At 45.2% G+C, this 15,966-nt stretch overlaps 1 protein-coding gene across 1 annotated transcript; it reads left to right on the top strand.

The window, feature by feature from the left end:
• Positions 1-53: 53 nt before the first annotated feature.
• GLE1 (GLE1 RNA export mediator) lies at positions 54-14,751 on the top strand. The gene is made up of 16 exons (XM_075835117.1): positions 54-212; positions 1,067-1,222; positions 1,295-1,420; positions 2,222-2,370; positions 2,473-2,533; positions 4,021-4,269; positions 5,497-5,725; positions 6,527-6,639; positions 6,765-6,834; positions 7,100-7,242; positions 7,674-7,864; positions 8,723-8,852; positions 9,836-9,940; positions 11,403-11,485; positions 12,327-12,394; positions 12,476-14,751. Exons 1-16 carry the CDS (start codon positions 132-134, stop codon positions 12,538-12,540), a joined length of 2,019 nt encoding a protein of 672 aa, XP_075691232.1. The 5' UTR covers positions 54-131; the 3' UTR covers positions 12,541-14,751.
• The last annotated feature ends 1,215 nt before the right edge of the window (positions 14,752-15,966 follow it).

Here is a 15,966-nt window from a genome sequence, read left to right as displayed (position 1 = left end):
CAACGCGTTTGACTTCCTGGTTTGAAAGAGTCACATGACATTTGACCCGGAAGCAGAAGGGCGCCTACTGGAAGCTGAGTTCCCTGGTTGTGTGGTCGGGCCAGTCACTGCCAGGAGCTGCTATTCCGACCATGCGGGACTGGGAGACCTTGGAGGCGCTGAAGAATTCTCCTAAGGGGAGGCTGCAGTATAATAGAGAATGGAGCTCGGAGGTAAAGTCTTTGGCTTATCTTCATAAAAGTTGTTAAAAGTTTTTTTTCAGCTCTTTATATGTTATGTCTGAGTCTAGGAAAGCTGGGTGACTGCCACTAGGGGCACCATTAGAGAATTTACACTGATTTTCCCATCGTTCTCAGGATCGGGACTGGACCCCTACCGATCATAAAGAGACGTAGTGATATATATATATATATATATATATATATATACACACAATCACTTTATAAGATATGTATACCCCTTTAAGGAGCCAGTGACCACTCGGGGGCTGTCATATTGGTTGTCACCCAGCTTTCCCACTAACTGATATAAAATGACAATCGGAGAGCCGGTCTGTTGGCTCGTTGTACGGCGTCTTCTGAGCGTTCCTCTACGTGCGATTGTGATTAAGTGAATTGTAAAGATGTGCGTTTACTGGCGACTTTTTTGATTCTTCAGGGAAAATGCTCTTAAAGGGTTTGTCCATCTAGGGAAATGTTATCCTTCTGCTGCAAAACTGCAACTCCCAGCCTGCCCTAACAGCCACAGGGCATGCTGGGAGTGTGGTTTTGCACCAGGTGTGGAAAACTTATATAGAACACCCCCTTTTCTTGAGTCCGCTCCCCTAACCGAGAGCTGATAGCCGATGGGTTCACATATCCCCAGTGCCGGCGTCCTGGTAGTCAGTGAGCCACCGTATAATATATGGTCACACCGAGTCCTCTGGAGCGAGAGCCGTTCTTTGCAGTCGCTCTTGCTAACAGAAGGGGATCTGAAGCAGGACATGAGTGGACAACCCCTTTAAATTTAATTTACTGATTTATTTTGCTTCCTCTCGTGATTTACTTTTCCTGCATTTGTTTATTAGAATGCTCTGGGTATAAATGAGTCTAATGTGGTGTTATCGGAGTACTCTGCTTGGGTTCTGGATAATGTCATCAACCACCGCACAGAATCGGACGACATTCCTGACGAGAGGCCGCTTCTTCAGGATGACTCCCCGTCCATCACATCCAATGAGCCGGTAAGCCGATCATTACTTTTATCGCTGTTCCTTCCATTGAAACGTCTTGATCTCACTAACCGATTCCCTCAGGATAACCAGCGCTCCGAACTGTCACTCGTAGATGTGGAATCTTCGGCAAAACTGCGGATGGATAAAGTTATGGAAGTGGAAGGCGGAATATTGTTATTTGAGAAGGCTCACAAGATGAAAGTGAAGGTAGGTCCATAGGAAGGTGTGTGTGATTCCTATGTGTTTCCCTTTAAAGGGTTACTGTAAGTTCAAACGGGTCCGGGTGCTGAGACCTCCACCGTCGCTGAAACGAAGGTGCTGAGTGCTCCTCACCTGCGGCTGTGGTCAGCGCTTCTCGTCAACCTGAAGACCAGTTCATAGACTTTCTATGTGAACCGTCTTCAGCCTGGCAAAGAGCGCCCATCACAGCCGAAGGTGCATAGCACTCATCACCTTCGTTTCAGAGATGGTGGAGGTCTCAGCACCCGGACCCCACTAATCCAAGCTCCTGATATGTCTCTATGACCTATCAAAAATCTTTGAGATTAGAGTTACTCTTTAAAGGGAAAAATCCATACATATAAACCATTGACTTGTCCGCTTGTTAAAAATTGTCAGTTCTATCTGTTTTTGGGAAAGCTGGGTGATCACCAATGAGGCTGCCATTACTTCTAGATTCCACATACGTTGCCACCTTCTTTTCTGGAGTCCTGAATATGCAGTGAGACATCTCCTACATTACCAGGTGTATTTAGCAATACAGAACCCTAGGAAAGTTGGCGACAGCCCATGTGCGATCAGAACTGTTAGTCATTTTATAGATGTATGATGGATTATCCCACTGATTTCAGCTGAGCGTGCATTTGTATGGGGAGTTGGGAGAAGTATCTATTGGCCGAACGAGCGTTACATCTAAAATTAGTTAGGCTGGCCATACATTTTTTTTCTTTATTAGGGTGAGGCACACTTTATTCCCTATTGCATCCTAATATTTGCCTCTATTTTTAGGAAGAATTGCAGGCTCGCCTTGACATGTGTGATCAGTTTAGCAAATCTCTGGCTGAAAAGTCTGCAGAGCAGCTCAAGCGCTTCGAGGAGATGATGGAATTAAAGCAAAGACAAGAGAAGCATCAGCTGCTGGAACAACTGGAGAAGGGGTGAGCGAGGAAAGAGCTGACAATGACTTCAGTGTTATGTAGGGTCCGGAGGGTCGGTCATTCATGTCTTTACCCTGTTGTTTTTTTGTTTGTTTTTTTAAGCTCTAAGGAGGCCTTGGGACAGCAAGAAAAACTAAAGGAGGAACATCGTCATAGAGCAAAGGTCCGCATCCTATGATAGTTCGGTTATATCTATGGTTGGACTTCTGCTCCATGGTATAAAGAAGCGGTGGACCAAAAGTCCAGCAACTTGTGTGAAGGTTGCAATGACTTACCCAAAGGGAAAATGTCAGGAGATTAGAGCTGCTAGCAATATGACTTCAATGTTATATTTGATCATTCACACTCCAATGCCTGGTGGCCGTCTTCACATGTGAAATACAAAGTAGGCCGAATTGCTGGTGGTTGTTATCAATAGGTGGCAACGGCCCTTCTGCTCTATAGTAAGTGACGTGGCCTGATCTCTGCGGACGGTTGCGGTGCCTGTTAATGACATACAGTCCTTACATGGCCCAATGATTCGGCAAACGAGCATTCATACAAACTCCTTCCTGATCATTGCCCTGTGTCGTCTGCCATCGAATCAGAAAACGCTGCTTCATCCACTGATTTCCTCTTTAATGCAGCCCTGGAAATCGTTTTGTCGGCATCACGTCTTCCTGTGTAAACTGGATTTGCTGCCAACATTATGGGGACTGAACAATCGTGTTAAAGGGGTATTCCCAACTTAGATATTTATGGCATATACACATAATATGCCATAAATGTCTGATAGATGCACATCCCAGCTCTGGGACCTGTACCTATGTTATGCACAGGGGGTCATCCGACTTCCAATTCGCCTGGTGCGGCGGCCCCATGATGCCAATTCGAGTCAGGGACTAGTGGAGAGGGGGTCGTGCATGTTGTATGAGAGTTCTGGAAACAGCCGAGCAGCACTTACTCGTCTGTGTCCGTGACTCCCATTGAACAGAATGGAAACAGCCAGCCCTCGCTCCACCAGTCCCCGTCTGGAATCTACAGCCGGCGTGCGCCGCACCAGGCAAAATGGTGGTCGGGTGCATTCTAGAAATAGGTGCGGGTCTCAGAGGTGGGACCTGCATCCATCAAACCTTTATGGCATATCCTGTGGATATGCCATAAATGTCTATGTTCGGAATACCCCTTTATTGATACGGTTTACATTTGCCTGTGTAAAGGGAGTTTAAAACGAGAGCCGATTGACCTGCACTTATAGGCAATCTGCGCTTATAATGTCATACATCTGCACGTGTAACCCTACCTCCAAATGTCACATCTACTTGATAGTGTGGGCACGGTTGCACCCCCCCCCCCACATTATCTACAGGTAGGGTACTGTATACTTGATTCAGAGCACTTGATGTTCCCTCTGCTTATTTCCGTGTTCACGCTCCCCCCGCTGCCCCATCCGCAGTTGTGTTAGGGGTAGGGTGACCATAGTCGTCCTCCTATTTTTGCAATCAGTGGGGGGCCCAGCTGTTGCACCCTAAAGGAACTAACATAGGTGATATATGTGTTCTGCTGGGATACCCCTTTAACTAAAGCGTGTATGTTTATTAGATACATAGACCAGGGTTACACTCATTTCTCTGTGTTCAGTCTGTAACTTTTATCTTTATTTTCTCCCAGCTCTTGAATTTGAAGCTTCGAGAAGCCGAACAGCAACGGCAACAGGAAATAGAGCGCGTCCGACAAGAAGAAGGTCGCGATAGGATGCGCCGGCTGTGCTCTTTACAGCAAGAAGTGCTGCAGCTTGTTCAGAAAATCCAAGTGGATTACAAACAGCAGGAAGCCTTGCGCGTGGACCTCTCTGCATATGGCCATCGTGGGAACCAGATATGTGGCATCTTATCCTCTGTCGTTCGCTCTAGTAGTGAGGTAAAATGGATTATTATACAAAATGCCTATTAAAGTGCATCACTCATAATGAAAACCTAGGTTAATTCTGGCTACATGAGCAATATTGTTAAAGGGATTGTCCCTTTATTAGCTGCTGGCAGTCAGGATTCCTCATACGGTTCCTACACTGGGCCCAATGCACAATAGTACTTTCAGTAACTTTAAAAGTATAAAGGCTCAATTCTTAAAGTCCATGTTGCTATAAGACCCCCATAGCCGTATGTTCTAGTGGGAGTTTGGGATGATTGGCATTGGATATGTTATTTCTCCCGACCCCCACCTTCCTCTGGTATGTGTTCTTACTAAGCCACCGCCAGAGGTTCTCTACCGTCAGAACAAAGCATCGGCTGTATTGAAAGCCAACATGTCCGCTCATCCTTTCTCCTGACATCTGCTGTGAGGGGAGAGTGGGTGCTCCTATACACCGTAGACCATCAACCAAAATCGTCAGGTTCCGACCGGTTTTGTCTAATGTCTATGGGCACCTTAAGATGCAAATGTGTCTGGCACCGCACACCCCTATTGATACGTGCTCCGTTAGTAGAATGGGGGTCTATAAGATTCAGTAGAACTGGTCTTGACCTGTATCATCGCCTGGTTAGACTTGTGTAATTTATATGGAGATAATTCATCCCTTTTATTCACTTTTCCTCTGACACAGGAATTGGATTGTCGGCAGATTCCAGAAAAACTGATGTAGTACAGTGTAAAGTTACCCATAGATATTACTATTCTGCTGGCGGACCCCGTACATCTTAGAATCCACCAATCATCTGTTGTCTATGGGGTCTATCAGAGCAATGTGGGGGAAAAACAAGGATCCAACATGGTGGATTTTTTTCCTATTTTGATCCTTTTGCCCCCCAATGTGTCTGGCTGCCACTTATTCAACCCCCCCGCCCCATAAAAATGACACCAGCAATTGACTTTGCCGAGCTTATCAGGCCATTGGGATGATAGAAGTCCGCGTCACAATCATTTAGCCAACAGCTTCACGGCAGAAGGTGCTAGTGGTTGTACTGTCTGACTGGTAAGTGATCAGATGGACAGTCGTTGTTCTTGGGGATTGAGGGATGGAAGATTCTGCCTCGTAGTCCAGGTTTAGTTGTTTAATTAACACTCGTACTGCTGGAATAATCCGTCTTCGCCTTTTGCAATCCTTACCGTGATCCATAACGATCCTGATCTGTTTCATCTTCTCCACAGAGAGGGTACCCTACTCAGGATGACGTGAGTCTTGGTGAGCGCTCCCTGCAGGAGATGCAGATGTTGGCCACTACCATAGAGAAGGAGTTGGCAGCAGCTGAGCAGAGGAAGAAGGTGGAGGAAGAAACTGCCAAAGTACAAGTACAGCAACAGCAACAGCAACAGCAACAACAGGCAAAGCCTCAGACCCCGGCTCCAGCGCAGGACCAGAAGCAAACGAAGCAAGAAGGCAAGTGCTCCATCACAATGACAACCGACCTCCCCTGTGTCCTGCTTCTACCCAGTCACAGCCATGAAGAGATGCACAACAATCTCAGGGTTGTTGCCAGGACTTTAAGCTTCCATCAAACTGGAAAACCCCTTTATCATTGTATTGTGAAAAGTTCCAAAAATGTAATGTTTTTTTTTTTGCTTTATTAAAGGGTAACTGAACTTTTAAGAAACTTTTGATACGTCAAAAGTTTTGACTAATTGGGGTCTGAACACTCAGGCCTCCGCCGATTGCTAAAACGAAGTGGCAGAAGCGATTGGGTGAACCTTGTGCCGTATTGTTTCCGATCGACTTTCCTCGGAGCGGTGTATGGACTCCTAGACTCTCTATTGAGCACGTCCACTACTTAGAGGAAAGCCGATCAGACATGAAGTGGTGCAGCGCTCACCCCATTGCTTCTGCCACTTAGTTTTAGCGATCGGCGGAGGCCTGAGTGTTCAGACACCAATAAATCAAAACTTCAGACGTATAAAAAGTTTTCAGTGCTCGGACCCCAACCGATCAAAACTTCTGACATGTCACTATAAGGGGGTGTTCACATAGAGCTTTTTTACACGGAGACCGCTCGCGGGAAAAAGAAGCGGCATGCCCTATCTTCAGGTGTTTACGTTTCTGACCTCCCATGGGAGGCGGACAGAGCTTTTTTCACTGTGTTTTTAGCCCGCAGCGCTCAATGGCAGATTTTTCTTCCTGCAAAAAATCTCTGTGTGAACAGGGCCTTACATGTCAAAAGTAACACTTTAACTGATCTATTTGTAGGTCTTCAGAAAAAGGCTTCAAAGGGGACGTTGCAGAGATTCCTCGAGCTGCATAACGTCTTGGTGCAGTGTCAAAAAGTCTGTGAAGATCTGGCCACTTGCAAAGACCCTCAGGTACCTAAAGCCTTCATCTTTTTATGTTTTGTTTTGTTTTTGTTTTTTGAGGTTTTTTTCTCCCCCCCCCTCCCCCCCCAACCAAAGCTTTGCCATCCTTTACCTATCTGTGTCATATCTTCCAGACAAAAAAGATCAGGGCCGATCTTCAGAGGGCAGTTACTACCCCAGTCAGCCAAATATCCAGTGTATCAGGTGAGTCTATGCCATTCTGCTGCTGCAGAGAAATTGTCATAGAACGGCTGTGAAAACCCCCACATTGTGCTGCTATTTGTGTCACGGTGCATTAACGCAACACCATCTGACGACCAGCTCAAAAAATCCAATTTTTTTGTGGTATTGCCACGATTTTACATGGGTGACCAAAAGGTGCCAGGTAACCCTACCCTAAATCTTAAAGGGGTTGCCAGTTTGGATGAGTCTGGACCGATGTTACAATGTTGTCTTTAAACCTTATTAGGCTCTCAAGTTAAGGATACGTTTGACAAGATCAATAATTTCCTGATGGGAAAACCAGCTGTTTCTGCCGGGCGGACAATTCTTTTATCTCAACATCCCCTGAGTCTGGACTTTGTATGTTTAAAGTTGGCGGAGAAGTTAGTGGTGAGTATTTACAAAATTGCTGTTTAGTAGCTTAAAGGGGTTGTACGAGATTGAAACAACGCCGCTGTTTTCCTCCAGAAGTGGCGCCAGACTTGTCCATAGGCTGTGTGTGGTACTGCAGCTCAGCCTCATTCATGTGAATGAGGTTAAGCTGTAATTCCCGACACAACCTCTGAACAAGAGTGGCGCTGTTTCTGGAAGAAAGCAGCCATGTTTGTCAAATCTCATCCAACCCCTTAAGCCCTTATAATGAAGGTTTTGGGCATGCCTTTGCTTTCACCTATTATATATAATTCAGAGACAGGCAGTCTAGCTGTGCCCTGTCTCTAGCTCTGTGTATTATAATGGTTGTCATAGCCCGGTGTACAACGATAACCGTACTGGAATAAAATGTTTATTGTATGTGGTGTTCATTATTCTTGTTTCTACAGAGTCAAGGGGAAGAAGAAGTTGCTTCTCATCATGAATCCGCCTTTCCTATTGCATCAGTGGCTTCTGCTCTATGGGAACGGTATCCCAAAGTGGGTGAACTATTTCTGGCTAACCTGCACAAGAAATGTCCTTACGCTGTGCCGTTTTACCCGGCCTTTATGAAAGGGGCCTCCCTAGAGGAATATCAGAGGTGAGGCGGGGATTGTAGGATCAGTCTGAGTAGAGTTGCACTTCGCCGTATCTTCGAGGTCTGGGTAAGGATTGGCCAATTTGTGATCAATCCTTAAAGTGGAACTTTTTTTTTTTTTTGTTTTTTTTTTTAAATTGACATGTCATTAGTTTTGATCGGTGGGAGTCCGAGCTCTGAGACCCCCACTGATCGCTAAAACTAAGCACTTCTATTGCTTAGTTTTAGCGATCGGTAGGGGTCTCCGTGCTCGGACTCCCACCGATCTAAACTTCTGATATGTCATTATGACCTGTTAAAAGTTTAGTTAACCTTTTAGCCCGATCTGTGTTGCCCTATTGAGAAAGATTGGCCAACACATGACCTTTATGGGATAAAAGTTATACAGGTGTTCCCATCCCCCCTTTACCTTAACGTCATGTCCGCCGCTGCCTGCCACTTCCACGTTTGCTGCTCTGGGGCCCCCAGCGATTAGTCAATTGTTACCTATTCTGTGGATAGGGGATAATTGTCGATTATGGGAATAAGATGGAAATACAATTAAAGGGGTATTCCCATCTTAGGCGATCATGACCTATACACAGAATATGCCATAAATGGCATTCATCTCATCTCAAAAACATTCATCTCCGAACAAATTATCGGTCATTACACTCACCGTAGAACAATCTTATGCTAGAAAAAACCTTGTCACTTGCGGCCCCTTCCCGACAAACTTTCCAATTCTTAAAAAAAAAAAAAATGGAACATTCGTCAGATTCATGGCCAAATTTAGCAGCGACGTTTTGCCCACAATCTGTTGTGCCTTCTGTGCGTGTTTGTAATAGTTGTGTTTTATTCTGATGTGTTTTCGCTCCATAGGTTGCTGGGATACCAGGTGAAGGATTCTGTAGTTGAACAGCAAGATAGCTTCTTGAAACGGATGTCCGGAATGATTCGCCTGTACGCTGCCATTATGCAAGTTCGCTGGCCATACGGGACAAATCAAGGGGTGTGTAAACTTTTTTTTTTTTTTTTTTCCTTTTCATAGCAAGCCTTTTATTCTACTTCTAAAGGGTAAAATGGACGGTCCATCATTTGTAGCTCTTACTATTTATATCCTGGTATGAAGCCCGCTGTGGCAATTAATGTCTGATTCTCCTATTAACCATCTAACATACATGATATTATCAATAAACGGGTTGTCTCTTCAAAGACAGCCCCTTTCCGAGTTCAGCCCCTGGGGCGATCAGCTGATCACCTGCACCCAGCATACAGCTGGCACTGCCAGGGAAGGCCGCAGCCAGCCAGGCAATCACTGCAGGGGAAATGTATTTTTACGTGGCGGTCATTGATCTCAATGGCCGTCCTGGTAATACAAGAATGGCTCGAGCTCGCCAATATCGGGGGCTACTCGTGACCCCACCCTCTGATGTCCATATCCCCTTATAGGCAAATTTCATGAGACCACCCCTTTTAATATTCTTTCTTTTTAATACAGTACAAAGGGAGAAATGGGGGTTTAAAACTGGTTTCCCATGAGGATCTGCTATAAAAATTAGATTGGCCCGGGTCCAACTGCTGGGATCTCCAGCGCCGACGAGAATCCGCGTGCACAGTCCCCCATTCCTAGTAGAGAAGTGGCCGCTAATGTCACTATCCATTACTTTATGGGGGAGACGTAAACAGCTGATCATTCTTACTCAACTGTTTCAATACCTCCTATATACTAAGCCATTTTTCTGCTAGGAATGTGTTCCAGACCTCGTTCTTGGTCGCAGTGGGTGTCTGAGCAGTTAGGTTTTGGGGCCCTTCTCACAGCAAACCTTCACATTTCTGTTTACATTTTACTATAGGTCACACCGGGCAACCAGTTTACCCTTTTCTTCCACTTTTGGTCACTCCCGTGTCCAAGGAGACTGGAGACGGGGGTCATTGATGGGTTTTGTTAGTTTGCGGGTTACCTCTTTGTAATACAGATTACTTTTCTTCTAGACCCACCCACATGGACTAAATCATGGTTGGCATTGGTTAGCACAGATGGTGAACATGGAGCCCCTGTCTGATATAACGGCTACCTTACTTTTTGATTTCTTGGAGGTAGGTGGATATCGTCTATTTCACCCATTGTCTGCGCACTCTGCCCCTGTGATTTGGCATATTTGGCACTACTATTCTGAGGTGCCGCTGCTGTGAATGGGATTTTATGCAATCCTAAATGCACAGTGTGGTTTAAAGCCACACGATTTCCAGGATTGCTGCGTTTCTTTGGTAAAACTGGAGCGTTCCCAACCAGTCGTAATTTTGCCACCCGTTTTCCTGTTGACGTCAATGGGGTGACTGCAGCATTTAAAACTTTCACGTAAAAAACATGAACGTGTGGTACTACAATGTGGTTCTCCAGTAGAGTGACTTGCATCAAAAGTGAAGTAATGTCATGTGACCACCTTGTCCAGTCATGTACCCCGAAGTGACGCCATGTCCGGCTAAAGTCATTGGACAGTGCGATCACATAATGTTACGTCTGTATGAACACAACGTCACCGCGGCCTCGTACACGCACACGGGTTTCCAAGTTTTTTTTTAAATGATCAGGCTGAATCCCATAAACCCCTTTAAGAAGGGCGGTAGAACCATTCGTATATAACTTGCAGCTTTTGCCCAACGCTGTAGTGGTCTACGAGGGGCTCGATCAGATGTTTGTAGTTGAATGTGTATCTGTCTGGTGAGACGTGTTAGGGTATGTTCACACGAGGGCGTCCGTTACGGCTGAAATTACGGGGATGTTTCAGCCTGAAAACATCCCCGTAATTTCAGCCGTAACGGCATGTGCAGGCGCTTGAACACCGCGTCAATTACGGCCGTAATTAGCGCTGCTATTCATTGGAGTCAATGAATAACGGCTCCAATTACGGCCAAAGAAGTGACAGGTCACTTCTTTGACGCGGGCGTCTATTTACGCGCCGTCATTTGACAGCGGCGCGTAAATATACGCCTCGTGTGAACAGACAAACGTCTGCCCATTGCTTTCAATGGGCAGATGTTTGTCAGCACTATTGAGGCGCTATTTTCAGACGTAATTCGGGGCAAAAACGCCCGAATTACGTCCGTAAATAGGCCGTGTGAACATACCCTTAAAGGAAAACTCACCCATTTGTGGAGATTTCCTTTACGATGGTTAAAAAGCTTGTATAGGATTAGAAAAACATGTCTGCTCTTTTCCAAAAACCGTGCCTGCAAAACCTGTAACTGTGCCTGAGCTGCAATACTAAATACAACTCATGGGCAGGAGTGGCGCTGTATTTGGAGGAAAGCAGTCATGTTTTTCTAATTCTCGACATCCCCCTTTAAAAAATCTCTACAGTCCCTGCCTTGGGACCAGTTACCTTCCGGTGCACGTAAACGTTCATGATTTCCGTACTCATGGTAGTGACGGCAGGAATATTTTACTCCTGCGTAGATGGCGGTTTCCTGTATCGTGGCCTTCCGTTTCTTTGTGGTGTCCACGTTTTGTGCTCTGTATCGATCTTCTGTGATTGACGACGTCTTTCTATATCTACAGGTGTGTGGCAGCGCCATGATTAAACAATACCAGGATCAGTTCTGGAAACTCGTATTCTTAATCAATGATCAATACTTTCCAAAGTAAGTTTTGTAGAACTTTATTCAGCAGATTTCTAGGACAGCGCGGTTACTGATGAAGGAACTATGGATGACCCTGAATTTGTTCAATGTACAGGATCCCGGCAGAGCCAAGGCTGGTTCTCCGCTCAGGCTAGAAAAGCTGGGATTCTGCTTTTCCAAATCGACCTCCAGAATGCTGTCCAATTGTAATATTTAGGGGGGGTCAATATGATAAAACGTATTATCCAATCATTTTACAGGCAACCCCTACATTTATAACCAGGACCTGATTATAGACAGGGCAAAAGGGGCAGTTGCCTAGGGGCCTCCACCTTCTAGCGCTTCCCAGACACTTCGAGCAGTAAGTCATAGCAAGTCGTTGCTAAATCTCTGAGCCATTCATGTTTAGTGCCATAAGCAGAGGAGGATAAGTGGCTGCTAGACGCCTCCGGCACTACTTATCCTGCAAAGGATCAGGCCTGTTAAATAAAACATAACCGTACCGTGTTTTCCCCAACAGCAGCAAGACATTGATGCGCATACATAGGTTGTCCGCTTTTTTGTTAGGCTACCTAAGATAAGCAGATCACATGTTGTCACACTGATGGGACCCTTAGAGATTTTCTATAATCTGCAGGGGAACTTGGCAGGAAGTGTTCAATTTCCCTGCAGCACCACCACAGGTTAAATGAAGCATTACACAGTTCTCATTGAAATCAATGGGTGTTGCGGGTCCTCCAGAGAGATGCTCCTTGTAGCTACTGTCCGCTCTGGCTAACTGATGAGGATCCTGAATAAACAGCCAACTTGGCCACTCATTATATGACACTGTCTCATCTAGACCATGTTCTTTCTCCTGCAGAATTGAGAAGATAACCACAAGTACAGAAATGGGGTCAGCGTCTCGACTCAAACACTTCCTAGAGGCAAGTTGACGATCTGGTGGCTAATGTGCATGGCAAGTATCTAGTACACCATTAATGAAGTCTTTTTTCCATGTATTTCAGGCAGCAATAAGACGGAGGGATATCCCTTTGCCTAAAGGATATTTGCAATCTTCATTCTGGAGGACTTGATCATGTCGCTTTCAGCAAATTTTGTTTTTAACAGTAGATTTTTATTTTTTGTTCTGTAAGAGGTTTTTTTAAATGTATAATCCTAGTTGGGGAAAGTCAGGATGCCCATTGTATAAGGTAGAGGCTTTTTGTGACCCCCCCACTGGTTTTTAGTATGTATTATTATAAGGCGATGTTCACACGCGGAGTCAAAAACTTCTGAAAATACGGAGCTGTTTTCAAGGGAAAACGGCTCCTGATTTCCAGACGTTTTTTTAAGCCACTCGCAATTTTTGCTGCGTTTTTTTACAGCCGTTTTTGGAGCTTTTTTCAATAGTCTATGGAAATCTGCTCCAAGAACGTCCCAAGAAGTGAACGGCACTTCATTTTCGCGGCCATTTTTTTACGCGTAAAAAAAAGCCGCGAAAAGCACTCTGTCGGAAGAGAACGCCGTTTCCCCTTTGAAATCAATGGGCAGACGTTTGGAGGCGTTCTGCTTCCGATTTTCCGGGCGTTTACGGCCCGAAAAACGGCCGAAAATAGGCCGTGTGAACATACCCTAAGAGTGCCGTCCCCGCATAATTCATTAATTGCTTCTTTCTTTACACCTGTAGATTTTAACAAGCCCGATCCTTTTGTTTGGTATTGGATAAGCGGCTGTCAGACGAGTCTGGCAGCGGTTTTCTCCCGGAGACCACGTGCCTGCTGCATATGAGGGAATCGGGAGGAATAGCTGTCGGATGAACGAGCGTTCGGCCGACCGCTATCTAAAACGTATGGCCAGCCTTACAGTAGGGTTTATTCACACTTGGCAAATTCAATGCAAATGTTTCTTCGATTGAATAAACCCATTCCATACATCTGAATTGGGTTTTTTCTGCAACATGTGCATGGATTTCCGCAAAAACCCATTCAAATGAATGGGAAAGTCCCAGGAATTTTTGGAAAAATGTTGCATTGCCCTAATAGCGCAGCTCTACCATAATATGTTGGTCTGCGCTTCCGTCCCAGTCATGAATTGTAAGTTACTGCAGTTATGTTCTATTACCCCAACTGCTACTATTGAAAACCACTACTGTGAAGATTATCATGTATGGTGACCCCATTAATGTGTATGGCTTTTGTTTCTATATGACAAGGGGTTAAAAAGCTGCCAGGTGCCCAGGTATTATGAACAGAAAACTCCTCTTTTTGGGGCCGTCTTAAAACAACGGAGCGTTTACCGTGTATATAACCTCATACTCGGATCTTCAGGGAACCTGGATCTCGCTGCATTGACAGCTGACACGGGCGGTTTTGCTGTTTTACGACAACATGGAATCTACAGATACAGTTTAGGCTTTTGTAAATAGCAGTCTGTACTCTGCATTGTGGCGGTGTTATAAGAACGTTGCGACTTGACTATAAAGATGAAGAATCTTTGTCATGTACCTTTTGTAAGTTTTATTTTCACATCTGCGTCGCAATGCCGAATGCGTTTCACAACGGACACCATTGACTTACAGGGGGGTCCGTCTACGAAATATGTGTATAGAGACCCTGACGCAGATGTGAACAGAGCCTTAATATGTATTTGCAGTCAGTCTTTTATTTTACTGTTTGAATCCCACTCTTTAGTTGTAAGAAAGATGTAAAATGTAGATTGATTCATGTGTTTTGAGCCATACTGTATTCTGCTGCTTAGTGTCACCTTTAAAGGGTCTCAAAGGGGTTGTATGAGATTACAAATTAAAAGGTATGCTTGTTTTTTCAGAAACAGTGCCCCTCTTCTCCAGGGGCTGTGTCTGGTATTACAGCTCAAGGGAAATGCTGAACTGCAATACCAGACACAGCCTATAGAGAAGAGTGGTGCTGTTTCTGGAAAACCTCTTTTTAGACTCTGTGTAATTATTCCGTCACCAGGAGTTGATTTTGCAGATTGAAGCTATTAGTGTCCTCGGTTTACATGGAGAATGTCCATATGCAAGGAAAACGTACATCACGTCTTGTAATCCGCAGAAACCGTTGCTTGTATAGTTGCGGACTGCCTTTATCCCTAAAAGAGCCCCATGTAAACCAAATCATGAACACCAAGATCTGATTACTGCATAAGTGTCAGCACCTCTGTTCGAGCCGGAGTATCCCTTTAAGATGGTCTTCTAAGCTCCTCTTTATTGGCCCATTCTGCCGGCCTTCTTTTTGCCAATAAACTTTGTACAAACTTGTAAATAAAGTATTTTAGTAATATTAGAATCTTTGTCATTTAGTAGGAGAAATAGATTTCAAATAAGTGGGTGACATTAACTGCAATATAAGGGCTCTTTTTTTATGCCGTTTTGTGCCCACTCTTTATTTAGCAGCCAATATGCAAATTGCCTGCTAGCTCCGCCCTTTGAGAATCGCTGGCGGCCAAACCCACTTGGCTAGCTATCACTGAGCCTCTGACGTCGACCTATCAGTGTGAGGCTGTTTCAATCAATGTATCGGAGTACGGGCTCAATAGAAAGTCTATGAGCCCCTACTCCAATACATTGGCTTTCTGGACAAAGCCAAACGGACACGAAGCGGCTGATCGCTCACACGCGCACTACTGCCGCTTCGTTTGAGCGATCAGTGGGGGTCTCAGTGCTGGGACCCCCACCAATCATCAAAACTTGTTTTTTTTTTAAAAAAGATTAAGCTATCACGCCAATCAGGTGATCACCAACGCTTTGGCTTGTGGAAACCCCCGATCAGCTGTCCATTGCAAGGGAAATGCAATATTACTTGGCGTCCATGCAAATGAATGGCCGTCCGTGTAATATATGGATTAACCAGATGCTCTGGCACATGGAAGGGAATCCGGATTAGGGCACGAGGACAAGCTAGTCTTTGGTACCCCTCCCCCATCCCCCGTCCCACTGGCTCGACGTGACCTCATGGAGCATGTATCCTGGTGACAGGGCTGGTGAGAACAGATGAAGGTATTTAGTAGGCCCCACGCACAGTAGGTACCTGTGCCACTTTATTGAGGTTGAAGAATACCTCTGTGAAACGGCAGCGGGTGGAGCGTGCCAATCCATGAGCCTCCCTAGGAAGTGTGAGGCATACAATATGGCCTCATAGACCATGGGTGCTGGATTACCGTTCTGTACCACATAATATGACCATGTGCATGAGACTAGGTAACTGGAATATAGTATATATGTATAGTCTGCCATCTTCTCGGATATCTTATGCAATCGAAGTTCCGGTTATTCTTGGAGATGTTATAAATTATATTTGTAATTATTGATGGCACATAAAGTAATCTCCTCTCCAGCATATTACTGGCTCTTAATGTGCTGACCTCGATTACTGCCCCTCCCTGTGTGCGGACCCTTGCTGTGTATTGCAATACAAATGGGCTGGTAACGGATGTGTAACGCTGGTTCTTTGTCATTGTGATGAGCACCGTCTGGCTGCTAATGCATTGTGGTCCTAGGCAAT

The sequence above is a fragment of the Rhinoderma darwinii genome, chromosome 8 (assembly GCF_050947455.1).
Source record: "Rhinoderma darwinii isolate aRhiDar2 chromosome 8, aRhiDar2.hap1, whole genome shotgun sequence".
Classification (NCBI taxonomy): domain Eukaryota; kingdom Metazoa; phylum Chordata; class Amphibia; order Anura; family Rhinodermatidae; genus Rhinoderma; species Rhinoderma darwinii.
The sequence above is the reverse complement of the archived record's forward strand: the minus strand, read 5'-3'. Positions and strand labels throughout refer to the sequence as shown.

Bases quoted from the DNA above. Each gene is read 5' to 3' on its own strand.
- GLE1 (XM_075835117.1), top strand. From the start codon at position 132: ATGCGGGACTGGGAGACCTTGGAGGCGCTGAAGAATTCTCCTAAGGGG. The intron at 7,243-7,673 runs GTGAGTATTTAC...TTGTTTCTACAG, and splicing joins AGTTGGCGGAGAAGTTAGTG to AGTCAAGGGGAAGAAGAAGT. The intron at 9,941-11,402 runs GTAGGTGGATAT...CTATATCTACAG, and splicing joins TACTTTTTGATTTCTTGGAG to GTGTGTGGCAGCGCCATGAT.